The following is a 27864-nucleotide window of genomic DNA, read 5'->3' as shown; positions in this document are numbered from 1 at the left end:
ATGTGGCCCTCGGGCCAAAAAGTTTGCCCACTCCTGGACTAGAGGTTAAAATACAGGCCTGGGACTTCGGAGATCTGCACTCAATCCCCAGCTCTACTGGCTCTTACTGCGGGCAAATCACAGCCTTTGTACCTGTCTCACTATTCATGAAATTGAAACATTCCTTTCTTACCCCACTGGGGAGCCAATAGGTTTAATTTGTTAATCTTTTCTCTATGAAAGACTTGGAGAGCCTCAGACGGGGAAGGACAGAGAAACCCAGTGGCTATCACGTTAACAAAACCATGCTCAGTGGATTGCATTCTCTGCTATTGCACTTGAATCTTTATACAGATTTCCAGACATTCCCCTGCCCCCAAGAAATGTCAACCTACCTCAGGTGCCCCAAGCTATAATATCGCGACTCTCCATCTGTCGACCGCACCACCTTGACCGTGAACATGGGCTGCAGTTGCCTCAGCTCCAGCAGCACAATGGCTAGATAGTGAATGAAGAGGAGAGCATCTACGAGAGACACTGCATACTGTACTATCCCCTGGTAATTGGTGTCCTTGGAGTCCAAGATGCGGACGCCATAGAAGAGCCAGTAGGAAAAAACAAACAGGAATATAAGGACCAACAGGAGAGCCCGGAACATGAACACTCTTGGTATATCTGCCTTCGGCTGACGGAAGAACAGAGCCCAGGTTCCAATCAGAAGAATCAGGAGTTTAAAAGCCACAGAGATGAACAGTCCCTCACAGACAGTGCCACATGGCTCCAGTTCATCCCGCCACAGGATCTGGGGTAAGAGAATGAAGGCAATGGGGGTAAGGAAGACGAGGAGTCCAAGGACAGCAGCCACTGTTAAACCAAGGTAGCGTTTGCAATCCAAGCCAACACTGTCCTCCAGATCCTTACTGATCCTGGCAATGTCCTCCTGGGAGATGCTGTGTTCCGAGGTGCCTGTGATAGCTGTTGTGGTCTCACCCCAATTGTCATCCTGAAAGGGAAAGAGAATAAGGAAACACCAGTTTATATCAATTCCTGACATTCTGCATTTAGCAGCCAAAGAGCCACATGGTCGCCAAAGAAGACTGGAAACTGCCACAACACAGCTGAACAGCAGGTAGAAAATCCCAAAAATGTATTCAATAATGTGGGAAGCAGGAGTAAATGGTCTAACCAAGTTTGGAATTTTTTCCTGCATCTACAGCCCCAGGAGAGGTGACAACATAAGAATGGCCGTACTGGTCCATCTAGCCCAGTATCCTGTCTTCCAACACTGGCCGGGTGCTTCAGAGGGAATGAACAAAACAGGATATCATCCAATGATCCATCCTCCTGTTGCCCATTCCCAGTTTCTGGCTAACAGAGGCTATGGACATTCAGAACATGGTTTTCTATCCCTGTCCATCCTGGCTAATAGCTGAACCTAACTTCCATGAATGTATCTAGTTCTTTTTTGAACGCTGTTATAGTCTTGGCCTTCACAACAACTTTACATGCTGATTACTGTGCAGGAGTCTTTCCTTTCAGTTCCCTAAAGAAAAATCAAATACCCTGCCCAATCTGTAGGGACAAGAAAGATTATATGTTACGCTGTGAGTGTGAGTAGTAGAAGGAGATTCATGAAGGGAGAGAGATTGGGAGAATTTGCTCTTGCTACTTAGAGATCTGGAGAGCCAGCCCTGATAAAGATACCCAGAAGTTAAAAATAAAGGAGCCTACCTCCTGCAGATACAGAACATTCTGTAAATGCAGGAACTAGTGCTCTTCCAGTCCGCAAGTACTTATAAGTGCACTGCAGAATCCACCTGCAAGAGAAATTCTGTTTCAATGAGTCAAGTGCAATTATGGTTATACTGAAACCTCATCCATAGTAAAGTTGTGACATAAGTGGTTTCACTTTCAAAGGGTTCCATTGCATATTTTCTCAGTCTCCCTCACTAGTGGAGGAAACATTAGACACACCCTTTGCTGAACTGTTTTAGCCAATGTTTGTCAAGCTAACCACCAACTCTCCAGCAGTTTGAGATAGATATTTATAGGTGCTAGGCCATATGAATTTGTGGGTCTCTACAACACCTGTTAGCTCCTATATTAAAGTACTGGATGTGTCCAAAAGCTGTTCAACCTGAAGCCAGCATATCTGAAAAGTAGGGACAATTGCCAGAGTCAGAAAACTTTATTGTAGACTGAAGTTTGAAAGTCAGCAATAAAAGGATTCCGACGTCAGAGAACTTCTGCCACAGAGATCCTGCACACTGTTCTTCCTACTCCATGATGCATCTGCTTGGACACACCTACACAAGGCAAGGATAAAGAGTTAATCTGACATGTATCGATCTGACTTGGAGCTGCTGTTCAGGGAGTGATTCAGACTTCTGAAGACTTGACAGTTTACACCAATGCATGCCAAACTGCATTAAAGCTTCTAAACAGTAGGAATTAACAAAAAGTCCCGTGGCACCTTATAGACTAACAGACGTATTGGAGCATAAGCTTTCGTGAGTGAATACCCACTTTGTCAGATGCATGCTTTCACCCATGAAAGCTTATGCTCCAATACATCTGTTAGTCTGTAAGGTGCCACGAGACACTCTGTTGCTTTTTACAGATCCAGACTAACACGGCTACCCCTCTGATACTAGACAGTAGGTAGATTCCTTCATTCCACACAGTGGCACCTTAAGTCTTTGTAGTCACCAAGGCAGTCATTAGCACCCCAACATGTTTTCTGGAAGAGAAAAAGATATCCCAGTGCAAGTGTGTCAGCAACTGACAGGAGAAAACCTGTTTGGCTTCTGCACGGAAATATGCTGACAGAAGTGTTCTAACAGAAACAGGCTTAGAGGTAGTGATGTTGTGTTGTTCTTGTTCTGTGGTTTCAGGGCCTCCATCTAATCAGGGCCATCAGCCCGATATCTAATAAAATCATTACAATCACTTCTCAAAAAAGTTATAAAAAAGATTAAGTCTAAAAGTATCCTTGTGACAGGAGCAGACTGAGGCAGCATAATTATTTAGAATAGCTCCAAGAATTTCACTTCTGGTGCAATTTGAGACATTAATATCTCAGGCCTAAAGCACTGAGGTTTTAAAAGGTGAGAGAGACCAACCACAGCCAGCAACTTGAAATGGTCTCAGCAAGCTTAACACTTTTTACAAAAACAGGCCCTGGAAAGGCCTAATGAGTTCTCAAATGGAGTGCAGTACTAGAGTACTCCGCCTTTTGCTAGCACCTTCCATATGACGATCTAAGCATTTTCGACACATTAGACTCTTAACCCCTCTCCCACTTGATGAGGTGGACCAATAGAAGTACCCCCATTTTACAGATGGAGAAGCAGGGACAAAGAGGGGAACTGACTTGCCAAGATCACAGCAAGTCGGGGCAAAGGCCTAAAACAGAACACACAAGTCCTGGTTCCCAGTCTCACTGTTCTAACAGTTCTTCCCATTTAAAATGGCATTATCAAGAGTTCATGCAGTCAAGTGGAGCTACTGAGCTAAAAATTTGTGCTGAAAAGCTGCCGGAACATAATGTCTTTGAGTTGCTAAGAGACAATCCTTCTCGTATTGTTTTTGTATTTTTCTTCGCTTTTTAGTTTACATTACTAGAGAGATTTGCATGAAGATAAAGACTTGTTTCTTAAGAACTTATCAGCATATTTTGCCCCACCTAACACAATAAACTCACGCATTCACAACTGTTTAACTGGCAGTTTGTGAAAGTTATTGTCCAAAAATCAAAGAAGGTTTATTTATGTACCTCCATTTGGCACCCTCTGCAGTGGCATCTGGGAGCTCTAACAACTATTAACGCGTACATTACTGGCGGGGAAGAGGCAGCAGGCTGAGGTCTGGACTACACTGGAGGCTTACATTGGTGTAACTACGGTGCTCATGAGGTGTGAAAAATCCACACTCCTTGAGCAAATTTATATCATCCCCACACCCACCCCCAACCCTCCAATGGAGACCATGCTACATCAGCGGGAGAGCTTGGTGTAGGAGCATCTTCATTAAAGCGTTACAGCAGTGCAGTTGCACCAATACAGCCTTTTATGTGTAGACAGGCCCTGATTCCCTGAGAGACTTCTTGGTTTTGTGTAAGACTTCAGTACTAACCTAAAAAGTGCATGCAGAAGAAGAGTGAAACATAGGATGCACTGAAACACTATTTGGAAACTATTCCAAGTTTGTCTTGAAGTGTCACTGCTCTTTAAGGCTACTATTCACACAGTATGACTGCTTCAACCCGTGGAGCTCTGGTATAGAAGGGCCTCTGTTCTGATCTAGATGTAATATAGAAACAGTAGCTTTCCATTCTTTGCCTGACCTAGTGTCCACACACCTACTGCATGGACTCAATTTTTTGCTGTCACTCCTTTTTCTTATATTTGTTGTAGATTGTCTCTTGCTTTCCTCCCTCCACTCAGCATCTTGGTCCCCTGTTCTGTTACCTTTGGAAAGAGTTGTTCTTTTTTTTTTTTAAAAGGTCTAGATTTTTTTTTTTTTAAATGGGTTGGGCAACTATCCTTGATCAGATGATAAAAACCGGCTGGCTTGGTATGTTTGGCAGGGGACAAAGCATTGGTGATTCAGTAGTAGGCGCTCTTCGAAATCAACAGTAAACTGAAGTCCTCAGTGTGATCAGACAGGGTATTGTACTACTGAAAGTGATGCTTTCAGAAGAGACAAAACAAAAGTCCTGACCACTTGTAAGCTCAAAGGTCCCATGCCTTTTAATATAAGAGTGGAGGTATAATTGGATCATTGCATTCTGCCTCCCTAAAAGCCTGTGACCATTTCAATTCTTCATATTTTATCTTTAATCATGTGTTGTGCTCTGTTAAATTGCTACCACATCCCACCACAGAAGTGGCTACATTTTGGTGGTAGGTGAAGTGATGCAGTCCCTATAGGTAGAGAGTTTTGCAAAGCAGTTTAAGGTTTGAAAAAAAACCCAAACAGCATTAACTATGATCCAAAAGGACCCAAGAGCCATTTCTGCCTGATATCAAGAGTCCAACTAACATTTTCATCAGAATGCAGGCAGGCAAAGACAGTCACCAAAGCAGAATGCTGTCCCACAGCCCATGCTTCGCCCATCCACATCTCCATTTGCTTCCCATTCCTTACCTGACCCTCTTCTGTTCGAGAGGTATCATTCCCCAGCAGCGGTTCTGCGGGAGGTGTCTGGATGGTGACCGATTTCTCTGACCTACTGCCATCTTTACTCCGTGGCGATTTGTGCCTGTCCCGACTCCTTTCCCGTAAATAAAGGCAAGAGGAGAAGAAGATTACAGGACCCATTCACCAGAAGGCATCACAGACTCAGCCCTCCCAGTGAGATCTACCCACTTTCATTAACCTCCTGTAAATCAAGAAGTGTACTAGCCTCTTGACAGTTAACCTTTGCGACACAACCTTCCACAACATAAACTCCACCTGCTATGCCTCCAAGAAGGTTGGGAGCCAACGTAGATCCCACGTCTGCAGATGGTTTCTGGCAATAGGATTGTAGAAGACTCACTTCACCGAGAAGCCTGTACCTGCCCACACAACATGACTCTCTTTCCAAACTTTAAAGGACAGCCTGATTCCTGGTGCCATCTCCCATGCCAGTCCCACAGGGCATGGCACATGAGTTCCATGTTCACAGAGAGCTCAGAGCTGTATAGGACAGTCCCTGGCCCAGAAGACTTAAATCAGAAACTTTGTACCTATTTCTTCCCTTCCCAATCCCTGGTCCCAAACGCCTCCTACTCCAGCAACATCAGAAGAGGCCTGGAAAAGGGGGGACACTGCCACATGTATCCTCAGCGTAAACTCAGGGAGTACTCCCTCTCCTCAAAGGATTTCAGTGGGAGATGGTAGGGGGGTCAGTAATCAAGCTGTCTCAAGGACGCTGAGGTAGTACTCAAGGGAGAACTGACAGCAATATTTAGATTAAGATCTTCAGGACAGGGAATGTCTGGGTCCATACAGCACCTAGCATAGTGAGGCCCTGATCTCAGATGGAGCCTGGTAGGGGCGGCCATAATACAAAAAGAATATAGAGTCAGTCCCCAGATGGGAGGACTGACCAGCTTTTTAAACAGATGCTTGCTGTTCCTCCTCCTTTTTTCCACTCCTGTTTGTCTTCCTCAGCCAGGGGCAAAGTTTCTCTTCCCCTCACTGCCATGTTAATACCTTTTGTGGGTAATGCAGGTGTTTAGAAAAACAGCTAAAAATAGGCAAAGTTTATAAATAATATGAAAGCCACAGGCAAACTTTGCCTATTTTTAGCTGTTTTTCTAAACACCTGCATTACCCACAAAAGGTATTAACATGGCAGCTGAAGGGAAGAGAAACTTTGCCCCTAGCTGAGGAAGACAAACAGGAGTGGAAAAAAGGAGGAACAGCAGCAAGCATATGTTAAAAAAAACTGGTCAGTCCTCCATCTGGGGACTCTATCCAGCCCTCTCAGTTAATGACTGAACTAACCAATCTTTTTCCATCTCCACCTTCTGCAGCCCTATTTTTAGTGTCCTGAGAGAGAGAAAGTCATCCCACACTTTGCCTCCTTTAGAGCCACAGTGTTTTGGTCTGCGAGGGGCTTCAGCATGATCCATAGAAGAGGTCATGACATTGTGACACTGCCCAGCCTAAGGACTAATTTGCTAATAATGGTTTCCATACCCTTGTCTGTGGGCTTTTTTGGAGTGACCTGAGTAGTGGGAATATCCCGAGTATGTTGATTCGGTATCCATGGCAGCAGATGCCTGCCCCCCACTGGGAGGGGCACTGATCGCCTTCCTTAGAGGGTGAGCAGCTGTTGCTACTGAAGTGGGGTCCTCAGAGAAAGTACTTTCCTGGATACTCTCGGCGTCTCAATCATGAGTAGCTCCAAAACATCAGGCAGCCAATGACTTTCCACCTAAAGAAACTCTAAGGAGGGAAGAGCAGGTGCCTTAATCTTCAATACCAACCTAGGAAAAAAGAAACAGATGGGCGTACAATACCAATACTCTACTAAGCAAAGCAGCCATGTGCTTACCGTGGTAGGCCTCGTTCTCCTTCCCCTGTCGCATCTATCCACGTTTGTCACATCTGGTCTAAGCATGTAAGCTCTTGGGGAAAGATACCACATCTTTTTTGTTCTGTCCATATATTTTGGAGTACTAAATTATAAAATAAGCAGCTCCTGCTATACACAACGCAGCCCCATTTATCTCAAAGTCTCCAGAGGACAGCAGAATCTTTGGATGAACAGAGGGGTCTGGTGAGGGAAAGGCAACACATCCCATACCTGCAGCACAGTAGATTTCTGTAACTCACTACTGGAAAATGCATAAAGATACACTGGGTTTGAATCTCCACCACCATCTTGCCCTGTCTGTAATTTACACCTGTGCAAAGTAAATATAAAAATGTTACCGAGTCAGAATGATAACATTTCACACTCACATTGCACAGGTATGTGTCAGTGCACAAGGGACAAAGCAAAAAAGAATCAGACCCACCGTGCCTGAACCTGTATCATTTTTATAACTACAAGGTGTGTCCATTTTATTAGCATTACTAACTATAAAATACCGTAGATTACAAGGTCCCCTCTCACTTACCATCTACATGCTACTTGGGCTCTGACGTGCAGCTTTTTAAAAGTCATAGAAGTCAGGGTAGAGACTATTAGATCACATTTACTTTACACACACCCTGGATTTGTGCAGCATTTCTTTCCTGGAGTATATTTTGTAGGGCATTCTGGTGTGTGACATTTTTGTAACAAGGAGGAAAGGGAACATGTTTTGGAAAGAACAAGATACTGGAATAACAATCAAACATGTCCGATAGCGAAGGACTGGTGGACACTAACCCCTTTAATTCTGGGGAACCCAAATTCACACTTTGGATTAGGTTACAAGTTAAATTGATTAGTGGAGAGAGGAGTGATTTGCCAGTTTTCGCGATGCACACAAACAGGGCTGTCACTACACAGATCCCCAGACTCTAGAACAGTAGATGGCAGCACTGCAGCTCAAGACAGCAGGCTCTTGGCAGAGCTTGGTGCTTGGGATGAGGAAGGAGGGAGCAATCTTATACATTTCCTGCCCAGGCTATTCCTGCCTCTCATCAGTGTAGTGGCCTTTACTTTCATTGGTGTTACATTTATTTACAAGTTCTAAAATGAGAGAGTTTGCTTTCATTATATCCTTCAATCATTTTCTGCTCACAGCAATTTTCAAACCTCTTGCAAGAGCTCTTCAACCTCCTTCAAAAAGAGCAAGAGTTGGCTTTTTAACTTATCTGGGCTAATCTTTTTAACACCTCATGTGCTAATTAGTGATGTAAGTGTATAGCACACTCATTACAGTGTATAAAGTGTACAGAACAAAGAACAAAATGCTGGCCCCATGGAGTTCAGTCTGATGGAACAAACGGGGACATTATTACAAAATGTTATGTAGATAGTGGGAGCTGCAAGGCCTTTGTCAAATAGGTGGGCACTTGCAGGAGTTATTTGAATGGAGAGGGCATTGGCTGTGTACATGTTAATTGGGAGGTTGTTGCAGTTATAAGGCAGAAAGGTATCCTAATGAAAGGAGGCATGAAGCTGGGTAGGATGCAGGAGGGTAGAGACCCAGGCAAGAGCAGAACCATGCAGAGATCTGAAAGTAAGTAGGAGAGGCTTGAAGTGTAGCCAGGAGATTGGAAGCTAGTGCAGATTTGTGTGCAAGGATGGTGATGAGAAGAAAGCACCCTTAGCAGAACATGATCAATAGAAACCACCTGCAGCCATAATCTGCAATTCCCATAAATCAGCAAGACTTGCATGCAATTGAGGAGGAACATCCTGAATTAGACAGAAGTTGCAAGTATGTCATTATCTATTCTTTAAGGACAGCCATCCTCTCCACTAACACATGTACCCCTACGATGGGAATAGCATAGTGGGGAGGAGAGGAGGGCTGTGTGTATATCCAAGGAGCGGTAACCACCCCTAGTATAGAAATTACACTAGCTTCTACTATAGAGACTAACACTCTTACCTCTTAGAGGTTCTCCATGCACTTTGCAAACATACATTACTTAAGTCTCACAGCCTCCCTGGATGGTTGGTATTATCCCCATTTTACAGATGGAGAAACTAAGGTATAGAGGGCAAATGGCTTGCGCAAAGCTCACACAGCAACTCAGTGGCAGAGACAAGAACAAGAGTATAATTCCCCACCCCTTTCTCTAACTACAACCCTAAGGGAGTAACCAGTGCTGGGACACAGCAATTCCTTGTGTGTTAACAGTGGAGCTTCTATTGAGGGAATGGCAGCAGAGACACAACACATGGTGTACTGCTTTACAGGCACGAGCATCTTTGTAGAGAGTCAACATAGCATTTCAGCAGACTGACACTACAGAGAAAGTACCCAAGCTTTCCCCACATGAATCAAGAGCAGGCAGTTCCCATTCTGAGGTGGGGAGAGGTGACAAAAGCAATGGCAGCTCCAGGCACCAGCGCTCAAGCGCGTGCCTGGGGCGGCAAGCCGCGGGGAGCGCCCTGCCAGTCCCTGTGAGGGCGGCAGTCAGGCACTCTTTGGTGGCTTGCCTGTGGGAGGTTGCCGGCTGGTAGGCCGAAGCCGCAGGACCGGCGGACCTCCCCCAGGCAAGCCGCCGAAGGCTGCCTGACTGCCATGCTTGGGGCGGCAAAAAAGCTAGAGCCACCCATAGACACAAGGGATCAAGCAGAGAACATGCACCCTATATCAGGAAGTATTTTCATTAGGCTAACACAGAAACACAAGGGTGGGCAGGCAGGCAGGTACGTGTGTGTGTAAACAAAAGCAATGGTTTTGATGCAGCTCCACAACAAAAGGCCACCCAAAAGCCAACCCTCTTGGATCAGTCACCACCAACAGCAATACCCTTAGTGCATGAGTTCTGCAACACCTCACGGCCTTGGCCACGCGACACTGACGGTTAAACAGAGCGCTCTGCCAAGGCTGCAGCAGGGCTGCTATGAATGGGTACTATATCCGTTTGAATTCAGCTGGGAAAAAGACACCACTGGTTTTGCCTATAAGCCAGCTAAAGGGCACCCAAAGGCTGCATTGGCAACTTTCCAGAAGCCTGAAGACCATACCCAATTTGAGCAACATGGAGCAACACCACAGGCAACCTCCTTTGGAAGACTGCAGCAACCACAATCCTACAATGCTCCATCGACATGGAGCGTACACACCCCACACCCAGGTCAGGCACGAAGGGTGTGTGGTACGTAGCCCACAGCAGAAAATGGCTAAGCCTAGCTGGGAAAAACTCCCAAGAACTGCCAGCGGGGATGAGAGAAAGGAAAAAAGAAGAGTCCTCAGGGAGGGCTCATTGGGTTGGGGAGCCATAAGAAGACAGTAGTCCTTGACTGGCAGGCCCAGAAAGTAATGAGAAGGCTCATACAATCAACATTCTGCACAGAGCGGACACGAGTGCAGTGCCTAGCACAATGGGACCGAACATGGTTGTGGCCTATAGATGCTATCACAATAAAAGTAACAATAAATCTCCTCATGGCCCTAGGACATAGGCAACTGTACTGTACAGAAGCCATATCTATTCACAAGCTTGCACCAGTTTAAACCCCAATTTAAGTTAAACTGGTTCAACTTTGTTTAGACAAGGCCATCATCTTGTGTGACTACTCAAGGATGCCCTGATTCAGACACTTTGGACTAGCACCGAAGGAAGCCGTTTTGGGCACCAGTGTGTGGTGGGGCAGGGCTTGGGTAGGACTTTGACTGTGTTCATCCTTTTTGCAGTCCATAAGGGAGTTGTAAACTTCATCCAGCTGCTGAGCACGTGGGGATAAAGAGCCAGGCTATGCTCCCAAAGGGAAGGCGGCTATGCTGGCAAGAAGAGCACTAGCCCTTCACATCAAGATAAATCACTGCATCTCAGATAAGATAGTCTCCACAGGGTACAGCAGAAATCTCTGTAATTAAGGTTGCTAAGTAACTCATTGTAACTCCCTAGTTTCAAATGCTCATAAACCTCTCATAAAAAAAAATTTTTTTTTGAATGGCCATTTTCCTTGCTTAGGGCCCAAGCCTGCTGCCAGTGAAGTCAGTCTGGTCATTGATTTCAAGAGAGCAAGGCCCTGGTTCAAGCAATTACCAAAAAAAAAAGTTGAGTTGAGTTGAGTTGGTTGCATTCAGCCCTTTGATTTACAAATGTGAACAGAAATATCCAGCCTTCTGTGCTACCCCATCAGTTTGCTCACCGTTTCAAGGTTTGCTCATGCAGTGCTTGGGTTTGCTCATGCAGTGCTAGATCAGCTCAGGTTTGAAGTTTCAAATTTAGTAAGGCATTAATCTTTATGCAAGTTTAGAACTTCTACTGAATTAGAATTTGGCAGTTAGTTTGTGAAGTTACGTACATTTGAAAATGCCATCTGGAGCATAAGCAGCAGAAAGCATCCACAAGTACACACATGTTCAGTTAAGTGTGCATTTGGCCTCGATATTTAAATGGCACCAACTGTCTATTGGCCAATGGAGGCCCGTAAGCTGGCAAACAAGGGAAATCTCTCCCAATTTAATTTGGAAATTAAATACAAAAACCTAAAAGCTGTGGTAAGGCAATGTTAGGATTGCACAGTCAAAGACCGAGAGTCAGGAAATTTACAAGTTAAAAATTCCTACAGCAGCATTAACTTGGCTGCACAATATATATGTGGTATTTTCCTAAAGTGTAAAAGTCATGTCGTTTAATATATTAAATTACACACCTAAGAACAAACAGAAAGAGCCACATATGAGCAACATCACCAAATTAATGTTGCAAGAATGTTAACTTCAGCATTTCCTGACTCAAGCCCCAATCCAGAAATCAGATCCACCAGGGCAAAATGATCTGTCTACATGAATCCAACTGTAGGAGCAGGGACTTTCGTTTTAAGTGTGCAACCTACATTACATACTTTTTTGCACTTGAGTTTGTGGCACATTTCAGTTTTCACTCTGGCAGTTACTTTTTTATTTTAAATATACAAGTTAAGGTCTTCACATTATATGGCATGGATATTTCTACAGGAGGATTGTTTTAATTTGTTTTCAATAGGTAATACAAACATATGGGTGAATCATTTGAACATGTATTACAGGTCCAAAAACCGCAGCATGGCTGTTTGCTTTGTAACAAACAGAAGTGTTTGTCAAGCAAAAAAACTGAGTTACAGCCCACGCCATGGGTAGCCACTAGTCTGTGCTCTGAAAAGCTCCTACAGGGCTTTCTTTAGGGCCCCCACAAGCTACTCAGCAGCAGCAGAGCTTCATTGCGACTCCTTCTCCAGCCCCAAGGCTACAGCAGCCTTCTCCACATTTTGGATGCCGAGTCTGTACCTCTTAGTTTGTACACTTCCTATACCCCCCACAAACCTAATCATTTGTGGGACGGGGGCAGGGGGGCACAACCGATACTTTAGGAAACATTGGTCTTCATTATATGATGTATGCTTTCATGAGCAGTAACATAGACATAGTGAACAACGTTGACATTTAATGTGTCTTGGCCTGAGTTAGCATTTTTTGAAATGAACAGGGCAATTCAACTTTGGAGCCATTGTTTCAGGCACTCGGCAAATTCAGGCATACTAATCTGCATTGGTTATACTACGGTCACATTTTCAAGGTTGTCTCTGAAACCGTAACAGCTAAACTTTTGTGGGTTCTTCTAAATGAAAGCTGAGACTCTGGAGAACAACTGAGAGTCTGTTTGTACCCCCCAGAGGGGCTGCCCCACCCTTTAGGACCCTTTGTGCCACTTGCACTTCAACTACAGGGGGATGGAATGGCCAGTGGATCTACAATCCCAAACCGAAATCCCTACTGGGCAATTTAGTTGGGCTTCACAACATGCATCTCTTTGCAGGGGCTCCACATCCTTTGGGAACAATTGCCCTGGCTTTGCAATGCCCTCAATAACCACGGGGGAAGGGGCAGGATTTGCTCCAAAGAGAAGAGCGAACTCCCTCTATTTATCTCAATGGGACAGTAAACATGAAGTGACGTTAAGCAACTAATTTCTAAAACATTACCACCGTGATGGTAACACCCTGTCGGATCTTTCCTCTTCTGCTGGGAGCACTAGATACCCATGGTACCAGGAGCCACTAACATTTTAATCACTCTTTCATGCAAACACTGCTCTGATCAGGGTCAGATGTTATGGTGCTTAGATTGCCAGTGGTTATCTGGAGCCCTAACTGCACTAACCTTCCCTCTAGCGGTGGAGTTGAAAGGAGAGTAGCAAACATGGAAATTTAGAAGCAGTATCCTAACTGAGACACAGTCTGTATATCTGCTCAGCTTTCATTCTCCTGGCTGATAGCCATCAGCCGTTAGCTACCTCTCTGTGTGGCTGAATGTGGGCTGGAAATCCTTCCAGAATTTTGACTTGTGAGGCGTTTTTTTTAAATGGGAGGTTTTCTGTAACTCTATTCACCATTTATTTTTAAGATTAACAAGCTAAATTACTATAGGACCAATACTGGTCCAAGCATTGCAGCCAATTATATATTCAAACCCCAAAAGGGGTAAAAAGCGAAGCCTGTTTAAAATTAAATTTTTAGGAGGTTAAATACTCGGCAACCATGAGGCAAGAATTACTAACCTGAACACAATTCTTCTCCCGCTAATCAAAACTATTTCTCCAACTGATATTCTAACGTTATGTACAATTATTAGTTCTGCCTCCCTAGACTAAGAAAGCTGATGCCCTGTCACTTGCACCTTCAGGAAACATGTAGCTAAAGAGCACAGCTTCTGATGCAGGAATGTTATTTTGAACCATTAAGTAACATTCTAAACAAGTCTTTTTTTTTTTTTTTTAAGTGGCCATTCAAAGTTGGCAATTGTTATAACAAACTGGCAAAAGTAATAACTTTGTCTTCTATGTGGACACAATCACCACCAACATTGCTAAAAACTAAAAGGAGTGTCCCCTGCAGGCCAAGTGCAGGCCTATGCTTTTGGAGCAGAAGGATCTCAGGTTTATCTCCATCACCGAAAGGTTGTAAATTGCCATGCTCTAAACTTAACAGACAGCCATGCAGACTTGTATAGCCATGAATTGTCATATTAGTCTAACTGATCAAACTAACTTCTGTATAACTAGGTCACATTATACTTTACTAGCTTTTTTGTCTTATACATCGACCCACAGTTGTCCAAACAGACTTGGAATTTAAACAACTTGATTTACATCATCCAGGGAATTAGATAGATTTGCAGAGTACTGAACTCAGTTTTAATTCACTTATTTGTTTAGTAATCAATTAGTAATTTGCCCCAAACACCGGGCTTTAAAAATTCACTTGCCATTGGTGAGTGGGAAGCTTTCCCTGGCAACCCTGCACAGAGCAGTGTTGCCTTCCCAGGTCTTCAGGCAAGCCTCAGTGTGCCTAAGCTCCTGCTCATAGCTCTGCCTGAAATTAGCAAGATTCCAGTTATGTGCACGCAGTGCTGTTATTCAGGGCTCTGTGGGCAGCAATGCCAAATGACAAGACTCTGGTCCAGATCATGCTGCTGCATGGGAAAGCTCTGAGCAGCAAAGGCTGAAAACCTAGAAAACAGAGGCTCGGGCAAGCCATGCAGCAGCCAGGAGGCTTAAGGTGTGGGGAGAAGTGTCAAAAAGCTCCTTTTCTCTTCCAGCAGGAGCGTGGAGTGCCCAAATGGATCAGGCACCTACTAGCCAGGAGTTGCAACCGAAGTACACGCTCGCCGGTAGCTGAGACTTACAGCAGCCCGGTTACTGCGTCCCCCTCCCTGGTTTAACAAAGGTAGCGAGATGCATGCCAGCGTGAGCCCAGTGGCCACCCAGCCTTGAGCACAGATGCGGCCCAGCAGCTAAGAGCCAGCCTCCACCCCGGGCGGCACCCGATGGGAGCGGGGCTCTGGGCAGCCAGGCACAGAGCACGCCAGGCGCGAACCCCCTCCCGGGTCAGCCCCTGCAGGGGCCGAGGGCTGAACAGGTCCGGGAGGGGGGAGCCGGGGAAGGGGTGGCACGACCTCAGCCCCCTGGGGCTGCCTGCCCCCCGGATGAGGCAGAGGGGCGCGAGCCGCAGCAGGACCCCAGCCCCCCGGGGGAGGAGATCTGGGGCCAGCCCGGGGAGGCAGGAGCAGCCCCGGGGGTGCTAGGCGCGTGCAGGGCAGAGCCCCAGCCCCGGGCAGGGGGACCCGGGCCGCCCGCACCCACCTCTCGCGGCCGCTCCATGCTGCTCCTGGTACCAGCCCCGCTGCTGCAGTTGCTAGCGCCGCCGCTTTCCGCTTCCTGTGCCCGGCGCCGCCCCGCCCCACCGCAGGGACCAGCCGCCCGACAATCCGCCTGCCGGGACCGCCCCCCGTCTCCCCCCCAGCCCCCGGGACCCACCGCCTGCTAGGACCACCCCCTCCCTCTCCCGCCTGGTGGGACCGCCCCTTGCTGCTCCCCCAGTTCCTACTGGGACAATCCGTGAAGTGGGGGTGGTGAGAGCCATTGAATCCAACTATAAACTCTGTATTTAATGGAAACCACTTTGAAGCCCAGCACTCCTAGTTCCAGCACCCATGACCTGCCCTACTGCAAGCTCCGCTCAGGACCCCCAGCATCCCTAACTATACCCCCCCCACACCAAACCCTTACAGACACCCACACATAAGAGCAGCCTCTGTCCCTCACTCCCACTGCAACCCTCTTTAGGATCAGCCCTTCCAACACTGTAACCTCCCCCATGAGCTGAGCCCAGACCCTGGCACCTCACAGTGCTGCATCCACCCCAGGATTCCTGCAACCTTCACTCCTACAGGACCAGCCATCTCCATCCAGGGCTCCATTAATCACTAGGTACATAAGTCCTACACTCTGGGATCACTAGATATCACCATGTACTGGAACCCTCTCTCAACAGTATGAGGCAGTATACTCCAACCCAAGAGACTGCAGGGAGACCCCTGGACAGCACCCACTACTCTTCAAAGAAATCCAAGGAGCCAGTAGATGACACTCAGAGCAACTCTGCCTGGGCGCAGGAAGAGCCGAGGGACCAAAAATAGGCCCTGCTGTTGCAGAGCATGACCCCTGCTTGCCCCATTAAGCTTCTGTTTAAAATCTTCTGGAGATGCTAGTGACAGGATACCCATTGTGGGCTAGTTGATATGGCACTAGATTGAGAGTCAGGAGGCTTGAGTAGGGTCCTTAGTTTTGCCACTGACATCCTGTGTGACCTTAGGCAAGTCACTTCACCTCTCTGTGCCTCAGTTTCCCCCTACACACCTTTTGTTTGTCTTGTCCTATTTAGACTGTAAAGTTTTCAGTGGCAGAGCAAGCTATAGAATCCAGATCTGATCTCCTGGCTCCCTGTCCTGTCCTGGCCTTTAACTACTAGAAAATGTTCTGTCCTTTAAAGGAAGCGGATATTAAAGATGTTTCTTCATGTTATATGTTAACACAGGACACCAGGTTACTGTAGTGTTAGTTGGGGGATGTTGGGTTATGTGTTTTTTTCCTGCACCCTCTTCCCCTCCCTTCCCTGAGCACTGTCACAACTGTATTTGCAATATCTGTATATTTGATTTATGATATTTGATCTATATCATATGCTGGGTTATAATAGAACAAAAGCACAAAGCTGATTAAAAATTAGATGAAACTTTCATTTCACTCTGATTGGACAACTTGTTATACCTACTTTGCAGTGGCATATGCAGGGTATAACATCAATGGAATATCAATTTATTAACTTCATTTTATATGATGTGTGGAACAGACATCTAAACTTGCCTGATGGCAGCATATTGAATTGCATTCCAGACAGTTGCTCTGCCCTGGAATAACACTTTGCCGAAGGACCAAGACACAACAATATTGAGTGAAGGACTCAAGTACTGGCTTACTTCCATGGAACAAGGATTTTTCTATGCCAGAGTTTGCTTGGGGCATGGGGAAAGCTTAACACAGGTGTGAGGGGGTTGGAGCTTCCCAGTTTGAGCACATGGCACAGAGGAGAGACTCTGCTTAAGAGCAGGGCTCTGCTCTGTGTGTGCCTGACCACCAACACTTGTAAGAAGGAAGAAAGTTGTGCTGGTTAAAAAAACTAACATGGTTTAGAGGGGAAGTGAAGGCAGATATAACACATGGAAGAATGAGGAAATTTATAGTAATTGATATAAATCATAAGTTAGGAATTGTAGCAAATTGATAAGGGAAGCAAAGGGACACAAGGAGAAATCCATGGCTAGCAGAGCTAAGGATAATAAATAGGTTTTTTAAAAAAAAATGTACTAGGAACAAAAATAATCCTGAGAATAATATTGGTCCATTACTAGATGGAAATAGTAGAATTATTAATAGTAATGCAGAAAAGACAGAAGTGTTCAATAAATATTTGTTCTACATCTGGAGGAAAAAAGATGATAAAGTGTCACTCTATGGTGATGATAACACTCTTTCCAGTCACTAGTATCTCTGGAGGATTTTAAACAGAAGCTACTAATAGTTAGACTTTTTAAATCAGCAAGTCGAGATAGCTTGCTTCCAAGAGTTTTAACAGAACTGGCGGAGAGGCTCACTGGACTGTTAATGTTGATCTTTAATAAGTTTTGGAGCACTGGAAGAAAGCTAATATTGTACCAATATTTAAAACAGGTAAACAGGATGACCTGGGTAATTATACGTCTGTCAGCCTTACACTGATTCTGGGCAAGGTAATAGAGTGTCTGATTCAGGACTTGTTTTATAAAGAATTAAAGGAGGGTAACACAATTAATCCAAATCAACATGGGTGTATGAAAAATAGATCCTGCCAAACTAACTTGAATCATTTTTGATGAGATTACAAGTTTGACTGATAAAGTTAATAGTGTTGATGTAATATACTTAGACTTCTGTCAGATGTTTGTCTTGGTACCATATGTTTTGATTAAAAAGTTAGAACAATATCAGATTAACATAGCACATATTACATAGATTAAAAACTGGCTAACTGATAGGTCTTACTATAATTATAAATGAAGAATCATCATAGGGTGGGTCTGTTTCCAGTGGGGTCCCCCAGGAAAGCTAAGCTATTTAATATTTTTATTAATGACCTAGAAGAAAACATAAAATCATCACTGTTAAAATTTGCAGATGACACAGAAATTGAGGGGGTAGTAATGCTGAAGAGGAGAGGTCACTGATTGACCAATCTGGATTGCCTGGTAAACTGGGCACAAGCAAACAATATGTGTTTCTAATACCACTACATGTAAATGTATTCATCTAGGAACCAAAAATGTAGCCATACTCACAGGATGGGGCACTCCATCCTGGGAAGCAGTGAGCCTGAAAAAGATTTGTGGGTCATGGTGGATTATCAGCTGAACATGAGCCTCAGTGCAATGCTGTGGCCAAAAGAACTAATGTGATCCTGGAATTTATAAACAGTGAAATCTTGAGTAGGAGTAGAGAGGTTATTATACCTCTGTATTTGGCACTGGTGTGGTAGCTGCTGAAATACTGTGTCCAGTTCTGGTGCCCACAATTTAAGAAGGATGTTGATAAATTGGAGAGGGTTCAGAGAAGAGCCACAAGAATTATTAAATGATTAGAAAACATCTTATAATGATAGACTCTATGACAGTCTGTACTCTTATGTTCATCTCTGTTATAGGACTACAATAAATTTCATGCAAAGTATGCCTTGTGAGGTATCATTTGAAAACTCATAATTTGCTGATCATTATTGTCCTGGTAAAATGTATGTGGCAACATTGTATGTAAAGTTATAAGAGTCTACTGTATGATATTATAACAACATGTTCAAAATCTGGGGAACAGGCACAAATCAGTTCCTCAGAGACAAAAGAGAAGCCGCCAACACCTCTGCCAGGTGTGAACACAATCAAAGGGACCATCAGTTAGTTAAATGATCGTTCTTTGGCAAGAAAGAGGGTGCGGGTGAAAAGCTATATCTTGACAAAGAAACAGCTTGTGATTCCCATTCACTCAGACTTTCTGTTTCCTGAACCTCAGCTGGAGATGATTCTCAAAAAAGAGGAAAAATTATAAGAGATGATAGCAAACACCCTAAGTCTTCCACAGCATAAACAATATCTGAAGAACAAAGGAAGCAGCATTGGACTGGGGAGAAATCCTGACTGAAAGGCATTCAGCCAGTAAAACTACTGAAATATGTGGTGAGAGAGACTTTGCTTTGAATTCACTTAGCTTGTTCAGTTAGGCATTAGTGGCATTTTACTTTTATTTTCTTGTAACCAATTACTTGTAATCACTTAAAATCTATCTTCTGTAGCTAATACATTTCTTTTATTTTTTTTATCTAAACCAGTGTGCTTAGATTGAAATGTTTGGGGGAACTCCATTTGGGATAACAGGATTAGTGCGCATCATTTTTTATTAATAAATGAAAGACTTTATATGAGCTTGTGTTGTCCAGGAGAAAGCAGGGCAGTACAAGATGCACATTTTTGAGGGAAGGTCTGGGACTGGGAATTTGCTGGGTTGCTCTGCAGCGTAGTTCAGGAGTGGCTAGCTGTGGCACTCATATAACTGGGAGTAATTTACATGCTGGAGATTGTGTGTGAGCAGAGCAGGAATGGTAACTCTCAGTGAAGCAATGTAAAAGGCACCTCAGGCTGGAGAATTGAGAGGAAACGTCCAGATTATACCCTGGGTAATGTCACAGACTCAAAGGGCTCAATCTATTTAGCTTAACAATGAGAAAGTTAAGAGGTGACTTGACTAGTCTGTGGCTACATAGGGAACAAATATTTAATAATGGACTCTTCAGTCTAACAGTGAAAGGAAGCTGAAGCTAGACAAATTCAAACTGGAAATAAGGTGTAAATTTTTGACAATGAGGGTAATTAATGGTTGGAACAATTTACCAAGGGTCCTGTTGGATTCTCTATCACTGACTACTTTTAAATCAAGATTGGATGTTTTTCTAAAAGATCTTCCCTAGGAATTATTTGGGGGTAGTCCTGTGGCCTGTGTTATACAGGGGGTCAGACTAGATGACCACAACGGTCCCTTCTGGCCTTGGCATCTCTGAAAGGACTTACAGGAGAGAGAGCACTGGGGGGACTCTGCCCGGCCTGCAATGCTGATGGGCCATGGCCTTACAGAAGGAGTGAGCTCAGACTAGGGTAAGGAAGATGTAAAAAGGTTTACAAACCCCATACAGAACATAGGCAGAAGAGAGCCTTCCCCTGCTCACAGAACCAAGTTGGAATACCATAGCTGAAGTCAAAGTATCTTATTCCAACTTACCTCCCGTCCTTACGGCGCGGGATCGACGTCCGCGGCTCCCCCGCCAACTCCGCTACTGTCGCTCGCTCCGGTGGAGTTCCGGAGTCGACGGGGAGTGCATTATATCGATCCCTGATAAATTGATCGCTACCTGCCGATACAGCGGGTAGTCTGGATGTACCCTAGTAGATGGAATGTGTGATTTGTTCATAGTTACGTGCTGACCAACGTTTGGTTATATACTTACCATTCATTGTCTGTTTAAAGCACAGGGGCGGGGCTGATTCACTCTCCTGTGAGCCCGGGGCTATTAAAGAGAGGGCTCTCCTGTGGGACCTGGGATCCCCGTATACAAGTCTTTTTCCTAATTTAAAATAAAATGATCACAAATATGGCATCAAGGCTATTAAAGCTATACTAAACTTGCCTTTCAATTAACATAAAGCTGTTCTGTGGGTACATTTTAGTCTTAAAACATGTAAAATATAGTTAAATTAAATTAAAATAGCCTTCTTCTTACCTTAGAACAGCTGATATATTAGTTTCTTTCTGGGAGGGAGTATGGGTGCAGGAGGGGGCTGGGGCAGAGTGTTGTGGGGTGCAGGAGACAATGATGGGTGTGAGTTCTGGAAGGGAGTTTGGTGCAGGAGGAGATTCTGACCTGGGTAGGGGGTTGGAGTGCAGGAGGGAGTGTGGGGTCTGGGAGGGAGTTTGGGTGCAGGAGGGGATTCTGACCTGGAGCAGGGGTGCAGGAGAGGGTGTGAGGTGCAGGCTCTGGCTGGAAGGCACTTACCATAGGTGCAGCAGGGCTCAGGCAGGCTGCCTGCCTGCATGCCATGGCCCCACACTGCTCCCAGAAGCGGTCGGCTGCTGACACGTCTCGGCATGCCCCTGTGGGGAGGGGGACAGCATGTCTCTGTGCGCTGCCTGCACCTGCAAGCACTGCCCTGCAAGTGCCACCACCGCAGCTCCCATTGGCCAGTTTTTGGCCAATGGAAGCTGCAGGGATGGTGCTGAGGGCAGGGGCAGCACATAGTGCCTCCTGGCCCCCCAGAGCCACAGAGGCATGTTGGCAGCCGGTCACTTCTGGGAGTGGCATGGGGCCATGGCATACAGGCAGCCTGCCTAAGCCCTGCTGCACCAGGGACCCCTTAGCCTGTGATCCTGGGCTGCAGCCCCTAAAGCCCCTGCGTTAATCCATTCCTGCACAGGGGCATGATGAAATGTTTGGCACTAGTTGAGCTCTTTGGTTAGGAGCATGGCTTGGATGATTGCAAAGTGCTGTGCATATTTATAGCACTGAATACTGAGATAAAATCCTTATTTCTTAATGTGACCCCCTAATTGTACTTCCCCAAACAAGTGAGGGCAGTCTTTGCCCCAAGGAGTGTGCACGCTCCATGGCACGTGAGAAAAAATCTCAATAGGCCAGTTCCTTTCCGTTTTAACATATCTTCCTTTTCACTTCTCATAAACAAGGCGGCAGAAGTGAGTTTTAAGCAGGGATTGATTGTGGTGAAATAGCTGGCTTGGGAGACTGTATTCAGGGAGGGCATTTCAAGCATAAGGGTCAGCAAAAAAAAAAAAAAAAAGCGCCCCACTGATGCCTGCAAGAAAAGGAGATCAAGAGGTTATCAATGTGAAGGGCAATGGAGTTGCACCCAATTTTTGTGCGGGTTGCTCTAGGTGTCTTTCCACAGGTTCAGATCGGTGTTTGTACACATCCCCATGCCTCGCAATCTGCCAAGGCCCAAATATGGGATAGAATATGTGACAAAGTCCCAGAATGAGGGACACCAAGAATGATTCATGCAGGCAACTGGAAATGCTGTGGGCTTACATTCCTTTGGTGTAAACAACTGTCTAAAATGATTCTGCATTTCTGTTGTAAATATTTTGCAGTGTGAAAAGTGTGTGTGGAATTTAGATAATCTGGACCTAGAATGAGGGGCATGTGAGAAGCATGCATATTTCTTCTTCCCGTACTGAACTCGTGTTTTTAGTCATTGTGCCAGCACTTTGATCAGCTGCTCATGGCAGGTGACACACTTGCCAGCTTATTAAGCTTGCTAAATAGACTTTTTAAATGTTCTCCTCTAGGACCTAGATTGTTTAGTGGTGGCTAAGATTTTTCATGAACTTTAGAGATTTAAACTTCCTTCTAAGTAGTCTCGTTGCTTTGAAGTTTACTCTTATTTTCCCAGCAGCATCTAAGCTATTGATTTGTTTTAAAGAAGCCCAACTTCTTCTCTTTACTTTTTTCCTATTATATTTTCATGTCAGATTTTGGATTCTCTGCCATCCTGGTAAAATAAGAGACATACATGGGAATCCCTGGATTACTTTTGTCAGATATTAAGTTGGGAGCTGCTGTATGTTGGTCCTGCTTTCCCTCTCCCAAAAATCTTTCTGGGATTTTCATTCAGTTAATAAAGTTGACTCCAGGCTCCATCTCTCCCAGCACCATGGAAGAGCATTCCCAGCTGACTAAATCAGAGGTCTTTCTGGGCCTGTAAGCAAGATTGATTTCCCATTTTCTTTTTCCTTATTATACTGCCGGACAATTGGTTGCAGAGTGCCAAATAACCTTAAAAGACCTCCCGATCAGAAAAGCAATGTCAGGGCCAAACCTTCCTTCCAATAGGCCCATCGTTCCGATTAAGCAGCTCAACATTGAAGGCCTATGCAATGCAAAGTGCAATTATATCACAATGATTCTGGGAACTCAAAACATCAGTGTCTCTGTGCTATAAGAAACACACTTGGAGAGTGAAGGCCACTGATCAAAGATCAATGGATGCGTCCTCGTATCTGCAAGCCATCACCCCAAATTTGGACTCATGACATATGTAAAACATGACCTTAAGGATTTTGTTCAGGTCATGCCAATCCCCAACCTTTACTAAATTGCCATCGAGATCAGCAGTCTGACAGTCATAAACATATACAAGCCACCATCAACGGAATGGCCATGTCCAGTGTTACCAACGCCAAGCCATCCTACCATCCACACTGGTGATTTCAATAGCCACCATAGCCTATGGGGCTATAACAAGAATGACTATGCTATAGAACATCTGACATCCTGGTCTTTCACCAAAGATCAGCATCTGCTTTACAATGCCAAATAGCCTGGCACGTTCAGGTTGGCCCAATGGAGGAAATGCCAAACTCTTGACCTTTGCTTGGTGTTGTGCAATATTACCAGCCATCCAATACCGTCTACAAGGTCAGTTCTTGATGACATTCCCAAAAGCCATCTCTGCCCAGTCGCAATTTGTGTAGGCCTAGAAGTTCCACCCATTTGATCTCTTTTGAAACTGTGCTGGAATTTACAGTCTGTTTACTGGCCCTGCTATGTGGCGAACATAGAGAGCACAATAAGCCAGATCCCACCATAACCGGCTCATTACCACTGCATTGTAGGCCTACTATTGGCCACCAAATCAAGCCTTGCGAGGGGCCTCAGCAAAGCATTCTTCACTCCTTGCTGGACAGAAGAGATTGAGGCACTCTTCCAGCAATATCAAGCCAACAAACGCCCCAAAACCACAACAGCATTGGATGAGCCTCTGAACTCAGCAAGATGAAAAAGTTGTTATGAAACCCTGACAGCTCTTGACTTCCCAAGGTCAAGCCACAATGCCTGGATTCTCCTCTGTCTTTTAGATAGTGTGACTCCAGAAGCCTACAAACCACTTCAAGTAAGTGCAGATGCCATCTCTGTGACAGTTAATTGCCAACTCTCGTGTGCTGGTGGATAAAACATAAGGCAGTAAGTCCACAATCAACTTTACTGCACACTAACCAGTACCAGTTGTCTTCACGCCTTTCTGCCCTCTACACAGCACGTAAAGTGGACAAGGGTCTCTCCAGCATTAAATCCAGGAAAGCAGCAGGAATGGACAGAATAGATCCAGAATTCCTGAAGAACCTTGGCCCGAAGAAAAGAAGGTGACTGGCAGACTTCTTTATCAACATCCACTTGTCTGGAATAACACCAAGAGTGGATGGTAGTTAAGATCATAGCATTTGGAAACCCGGAAAAGAGACTACTGACCCCAAAAGCTACCGGCCCATCTGCCTCCTGAGCTATTGCTATAAACTGTAGGAGTGGCTCCTACTTCAAAGTTTACAAATGATACTAGAGCAACTGGTTCCCAAAGAGCAGGCTGGATTTGGGACCAGTCGCAACTGTTGTGACCAGGTGCTGTAATTCACCAGCTACACAAAATCCGGCTACCAGCAAAAATTAAAAACGGTGTCAGCGTTAATTGACATTTCTTCCACATATGATACTCTATGGCACAAAGGTCCCCTGTTGAAATTATCATTAGCTTTCCCATGTCAGTCAGCTACCAAACTCATCACTGAGATGTTGAGTAATAGAAGATTTACCCTACACCTTGGTGAATCTGCTAGCAAATCATGAAGACTGAACAATGGCCTCCCACAGGGATCCATTTTAGCATCTGCACTGTTCAGTCTCCATTCCAGCAACATTCTGGTCACTCACCTCATCCTGGAAATTCATCTGTGCAGATGATTACTGCGCGAACAGTGCAAGCATCCTCTCTGAAGGCCACAGAAAAGGTTGTGAACAAAAATCTCTGGATGCTTGAGGCATATTTCAAAGCTTGGAGACTGAAACCCAATGCTTCAAAAACATTTGTTGATGCCATCAACTTGAACTTCTGCGTGCATGACAACTGGAAGATTTTTCCCCTAGCAGCATTCTGGGTGCCCCCTGGAGTCAAGCCTTCATGACGCTCAATATAGGGCCCTGCCAACCCGCCACCCCCTCAGTTCCTTCTTACCGGCTACTCCAACAGAGGGGTAGGAGGGTGGGTATTGGAATGGACATGAACAACACCTCTCGAAGAACAACAGTCACGAGAAGTGAGTAACCATGTTTTCTTCTAGTGCTTGTTCATGTCCATTCCAATCACGTGACTCCCAAGCCCAAGTTCCGGAGATGGGGTCAGAGTTCAGATGTCCAGTGACTGGAGCACTGTTCTACCAAAGGCCGTGTTGTCTCTGGCCTGCTGGGTGTTAGAATAATGCAATGTAAAAGTATGTGACCATGTCACTACTCTGCATATTTCCTGGGTGGGAACGTCCATCAGAAACACTGTTTCGGAAGCCTGCAGTGAGCGGAGGGGCAGGCACTTCTGCCAGGTAGTAGGGCTCTGAGAGTATGTCTATACTACAAAATTAGGTTGAATTTATAGAAGTCTATTTTTTAGGAAGTGATTTTATACAGTCGATTGTGTATGTGCCCACTAAACGCATTAAGTGACATTAAGTCAGTGGAGTGCATCCACAGTACCGAGGCTAGCATCAACTTTTCGTTGCACCGTAGTAGCTAACCCACAGTTCCCGCAGTCTCCGCCATCCATTGGAATTCTGGATTGAGCTCCCACTGCCTGATGGGGCAAAAACTTTGTTGCGGGTGGTTTTGGGTACATATCATCAGTCGCCCCTCCCTCTGTGAGAGCAATGGCAGACACTCGTTTTGCGCCTTTTTCCCACGCAGACGCCATACCACAGCAAGCATGCAGCCCGCTCAGCTCAGCCACCGCTGTTGTGTCCTGGGTGCTGCTGGCAGCAGGCGGTACAATAGGGCTGCAAATCATCGTCACACTTCCGCTGCCACTCTGCTCTCCTGCTCTGGCAGCTGACGGTACAATACGGCTGCAAACAATCATCACGTTTCCGCTGGCACTCTGCTCTCCTGCAGACGCCATATGATGGCAAGCATGGAGCCCGCTCAGATCACCGTGGCAGTTATGAGCACTGTAAAACCTCGCGCATTATCCTGTAGCATATGCAGCACCAGAATCTGCAAAAGCAGGCTGTTATATCCTTGAGGGCAGCTGGTTTAGGAAGAAATCACTTGAGGCCAGACAGCAGACAGCTAACAAAACCAGCATTTATTTACAGACACAGAGCTCACCTAACCGGCTGAAGCTGGCTGGGCTATCCTCTAATAATCTAACTCAGTTGCCATAGGAACAAAAACCATGACAACCAAATACACAACATATTCCTCCCCCCCTAATAAGAACATCCCCTAAATAAAACAGACACTAGACTAGAGGAGGAGGGTAGACTGCCTCCATTCCCAGCTGAACCCTGGGGATTATTTTGCCCCATAACCATGGGTTCGCCCTAGCTAAAGATCCAGCCGATGAGGAGGCCTTCTGTCTCTAGGTGGATTACGGCGAACTTCTGGTGTTGTTGCACCCGAAAGTACCATGGGCTCAGGGTCCGCAGCACAAACAGGTGAGGAGGTGGTATCAGCTCGTGCTGGGCAAAGGGGTATCTCAGCCGCCAGCAGTAATGGAGGAGAACAGTCAAGAACAGGTGATTCAGTGTCTCACCAGAAGAGGTGAAGTCAGACCACTCAACTGCAGATGTGTCCTGAGGACTGGCATGACCTGGCAACAGCTGATCTACATGTCGCCGCCAGGTAAGATTCTCTGCAGTCCGGACTGTGTAGGAAACAGGTCCTGTTTGAGTGATGATCATGGCAGGGACCCATTTAGCTCTGGAAGTATAATTATGAGCCAAAACTGGCTGTCCCGGGTTAAAGGTTCGGTCTTCTGCTCTTGGTGCCCGTCTGATGACTTGATATTGCTGCTGATGTTGCACAATTTGTCGGGGTTCATAAGGTTTCAGCAGATCAAAGCAAGTGCACAGCTGTCGTCCCATCATTAGAAAGGCCGGAGATGCCTGGGTTGTAGCATGAGGTGTGTTTCTGTAGGAAAGTAAGAAGGTATCCAGACGCTTTTGAATGGAGTGTTGTCCCTTTGCTGATTTCAAAGCGTGTTTCATTGTCTGCACAAATCTTTCAGCTAATCCATTGATGGATGGATGATATGGTGCTGACGTGATGTGATGTATCCCATTTGCCTTCATAAAATTTTGAAACTCCTGAGAGACGAACTGCGGTCCGTTGTCACTCACAAGTTGTTCTGGCAGACCGAAACGACTAAAGAGTCCCCATAGTTTTTGGATAGTACTCTCTGAAGTAGTGGACTGCATTATAGAGACTTCTGGCCATTTAGAATTGGCATCTACTGCCATCAAGAACATGCTTCCTTCAAGGGGGCCAGCGAAGTCAATGTGAATACGTCGCCACAGGTTTTCAGGCCAGTCCCATGGGTGTAGGGGTGCCCACTGGGGTGCATTCCTCACACCCTGACATGACATACAAGCTTTTGCCTTCTCTTCAATAGCACTGTCCAATCCAGGCCACCAAAAATAGCTTCGTGCAATTTCCTTCATGCGCACTATTCCACAGTGACCGGAATGCAGCTGTTCTAACATCTGTGATCTCCGTGGTGGTGGAATAATGACAAGTCTCCCCCACAACAACCAACCAGATTGGACCGATAATTCCGTCCTCCTGGACATGTAGGTAACAAGGTTGGGTGAGACCGGAGAGGTTTGTCGAGATTTTCCATGCATCACCAGGTCCATAACTTGGGACAATACTGGGTCAATGCGAGTTGCCTTCTTTATCTGAGTAGCAGTAATGGGTGTATTCTCTACCTGTTCAAAGTAGATTTCCTTTTGGGCACTATCTTGATGTTTGATCGGCAAAGGCAA

At 45.5% G+C, this 27864-nt stretch overlaps 1 protein-coding gene across 5 annotated transcripts in view; it reads right to left on the bottom strand.

The window, feature by feature from the left end:
- VANGL1 (VANGL planar cell polarity protein 1) overlaps window positions 1–15296 on the bottom strand; it is a 57600-nt gene extending 42304 nt beyond the window's left edge. The window contains exons 1-5 of one of the 5 annotated variants that reach the window (XM_030533731.1): window positions 15217–15235; window positions 7280–7379; window positions 6670–6959; window positions 5128–5254; window positions 375–982 (exon numbers count right to left, since the gene is read on the bottom strand). In XM_030533731.1, the coding sequence (XP_030389591.1) occupies window positions 375–982; window positions 5128–5254; window positions 6670–6740 (806 nt within the window). In that variant the 5' untranslated portion in view covers window positions 6741–6959; window positions 7280–7379; window positions 15217–15235. Of the gene's footprint in view, window positions 1–374; window positions 983–5127; window positions 5255–6669; window positions 6960–7027; window positions 7202–7279; window positions 7380–15216 lie in introns of those variants that run through there. The other 4 variants (XM_030533751.1, XM_030533742.1, XM_030533721.1 and 1 more) reach the window with 4 other exon arrangements.
- Between the last annotated feature and the right edge of the window lie 12568 nt (window positions 15297–27864).

Source organism: Gopherus evgoodei, chromosome 1 (assembly GCF_007399415.2).
Source record: "Gopherus evgoodei ecotype Sinaloan lineage chromosome 1, rGopEvg1_v1.p, whole genome shotgun sequence".
Classification (NCBI taxonomy): Eukaryota; Metazoa; Chordata; order Testudines; family Testudinidae; genus Gopherus; species Gopherus evgoodei.
The sequence above is the reverse complement of the archived record's forward strand: the minus strand, read 5'-3'. Positions and strand labels throughout refer to the sequence as shown.